The sequence below is a fragment of the Trichechus manatus genome, unplaced genomic scaffold, assembly GCF_000243295.1.
Source record: "Trichechus manatus latirostris isolate Lorelei unplaced genomic scaffold, TriManLat1.0 scaffold00213, whole genome shotgun sequence".
Lineage (NCBI taxonomy): Eukaryota > Metazoa > Chordata > Mammalia > Sirenia > Trichechidae > Trichechus > Trichechus manatus.
Window position 1 is genome coordinate 3298893 of NW_004444149.1, and position 2615 is coordinate 3301507.

Sequence of the window (2615 nt, forward strand, 5' to 3'; positions counted from 1 at the left end):
TGTGCCGAGGTGTGTGCCCGAGTTGTGTGCCACAAAGTGTGTGTCCTGAGGTGTGTGCACGAGGTGTGTGCCCCGAGGTGTGTGCCCTGAGGTGTCCTGAGGTGTGTGCTCCGAGGTGTGTGCCGAGGTATGTGCACGAGGTGTGTGCCCCGAGGTGTGTGCCGAGGTGTGTGCACGAGGTATGTGCCCCGAGGTGTGTGCCCTGAGGTGTGTGCACACCTGAAGTGTGCACGTGTGGGCGCAAAAGTATACAGTTATTGTCCAGACTGTAAGCAAGACCCCATGAGGGGAGGGACGGGAAGGATCCTGGCAGAGAAAGCACACAGACTCTCCCTCTCATTTAGAGGAGCTGGGCCAAGCTAAAGCCTTGGAATGGAAGGCAAGACTGCTTCCAGGGAGGGGCCTTCTCTTCCAGGACTAATCCCAGCCCCTTGCTGACTCAGTCTCACGAGCTGACCTCTGACTCCCCTCCCAGACTCCGCGAAGCTGGAAACAGGCCACCAGCTCACCTCCCAAGCCAAGGCGCTGCCGGGAGGGAGGAGGATGACAATTCTCTCTCTCACTTCTTTCTCAGGGGCAGTGCAGCTGGAGCCTGCCAAGCAGGGGCTGTCTAGGAACCAAGTGAACTGTTCTGCACCTCTGCCACTCCCATACCCAGCTGGACTTAGCCCAGCCCGCCTGGCCCAGCTTCCTCTCTCTCACTGCCCTCTGAATCCAGGCAGTACACATACACTGACCTCCCGCCTCTCAAGGACAGGATGCCCTGGCCCTCACTTACCTGTGAACTGGGGGCTCAAGGCCTGAGGGTTATGGATAATGTCTTTCCAAAGCAGTTCAAATTCTGGTATCCGAGCAACATTCTGAAGTAGTCTTACAAGGTCCCGGCCAATCATCAAACATTCCACGAACTTGATGGGGAGGAGGCGGAAGGCGGGGGACAGGAAAGAGAATAAAAACACGGATTGTTTACCTGCTGGAGGGAGGACAAGGGAACAACATGTTCTAGAGAGGGAAGGAAAGCGGGCTGAAGGGACTATGATTTCTTCTGGAACCCAGGGACTGGCTCCAAGCTGTTCAGGGGAAAAGAGCTGGGAGCAGGGGACTGATAACCAGGAGGAAAGCTCACTGCAAAGTGCTGCAGCCCTGCTGGTCTTCACATTAATCCACTGCCCTCTCCGCCCAGACGAGTTTCAACCCAGGTCAAGGGAGACTGAGACTCCACTAGGACGGGACTCGCAAACTGAGCCCCAGGCACCTGACCTCAAACCTCGCTGCCCACAGAACATCTGCGGTCATGGAAACAATCCGCATCTGTGCCGTCCAGTGTGGCGGCCATTAGCTGCATGTGGCTGATGGGCACTTCAAATGTGGCAATGCAACATTTTAACTTGATTCCATTTTAATTTCAATAGCCACATGTGGTCAGTGGTACTGTATTAGACAGCAGAGCTCCAGGATCTCTCTCTCGGGAGATCTGGAGAGTGGACGATTCCCAACCCCACCCGACGGTGGCAATTACCCGGGTGGGTGGGTAGGGGGATGACATGGCCATGGGTACACAAGGACAGCCTATGTCTTGGTGTCTAACAGTGTCCAGGAGCTGAACAGGAAGCCCCCAGCTGCCAGTATCACAGGCGGCACTTGCAGGGACCAGGACTAGTCCTCACTGACCTTCCCCTTTGACCCTCACCTGTCCAAGGATGACAGAAGGAGGACCAGATCCCAAACCACCCCCATCTCCCCAACATGGCCTCTCTGGCCCAGGCCACTGCACAAAACGTAGAGATGTCCCATCCTGGGTCTCACCTCCCCGTACTGTTCCTGCCCTAGTCCCTCACCCGTTCCCGAAGCAGTGAGATGCAGAAGTCCACCTCCTTCTGCCGCAAGGCCTGGAGCTGGGCGGTCCCGTGGTGGTCCACGATGAGGCGGAGGTACGTGTAGACAGCCATGGCAATGAGGATGCTGCTCTTCAGCACCCATTCCCTGGAGGGAGGGAGGGAAGGCACTGGACCTCGTGCCCCCAGCTCACCCCCCTGGATTTGGCTCCACTGCCTCAGAAACGTCTGCTGATCGGACACTGTGGGGGGTTCTCTGGTTCCTCGACCGCACGCACACACTCTCATTCTCTACCTGGACTGTCAAACAGCTAAGGGGGCCACCTCCTAACAAAGGTGCCCAATCAAGACAAGTGCTAAGTGAAAACCATCTCTTCTTACCGCTAAGTGTTCAGCTTCCAATCAAATAATCTGTCGGCTCATTCGTTCATTTACTGAGGGCCTATCATGAACCCAGCACTGTGTGAGGTACTAGGGAGAGATAAGCCCCTGCTTCTAGCCAGCTCAGACTATGAGGAAAAGGGTTTGTAAGTATCCCTAAGTCAGCAGTTCTCAAAGTGTGGTCCCAGGCCCCTGGGGATTCTCAAAGTGTGGTCCCAGGCCCCTGGGGATTCTCAAAGTGTGGTCCCAGACCCCTGGGGACTCTCAAAGCGTGGTCCGAGACCCCTGGGGACTCTCAAAGCGTGGTCCGAGACCCCTGGGGACTCTCAAAGCGTGGTCCGAGACCCCTGGGGACTCTCAAAGCGTGGTCCCAGACCCCTGCGGACTCTCAAAGCGTGG

The 2615-nt window shown here is 56.6% G+C and overlaps 1 protein-coding gene across 1 annotated transcript in view; it reads right to left on the minus strand.

Annotated features, from left to right (window-relative positions):
* Window positions 1–2615, minus strand: part of INTS3 (integrator complex subunit 3) — a 39286-nt gene that overhangs the window by 17298 nt on the left and 19373 nt on the right. Inside the window, exons 7-8 of the mRNA XM_004388591.2 lie at window positions 1839–1983; window positions 779–908 (exon numbers count right to left, since the gene is read on the minus strand). Of these exons, the coding sequence (XP_004388648.1) occupies window positions 779–908; window positions 1839–1983 (275 nt within the window). The remainder of the gene's footprint in view (window positions 1–778; window positions 909–1838; window positions 1984–2615) is intronic.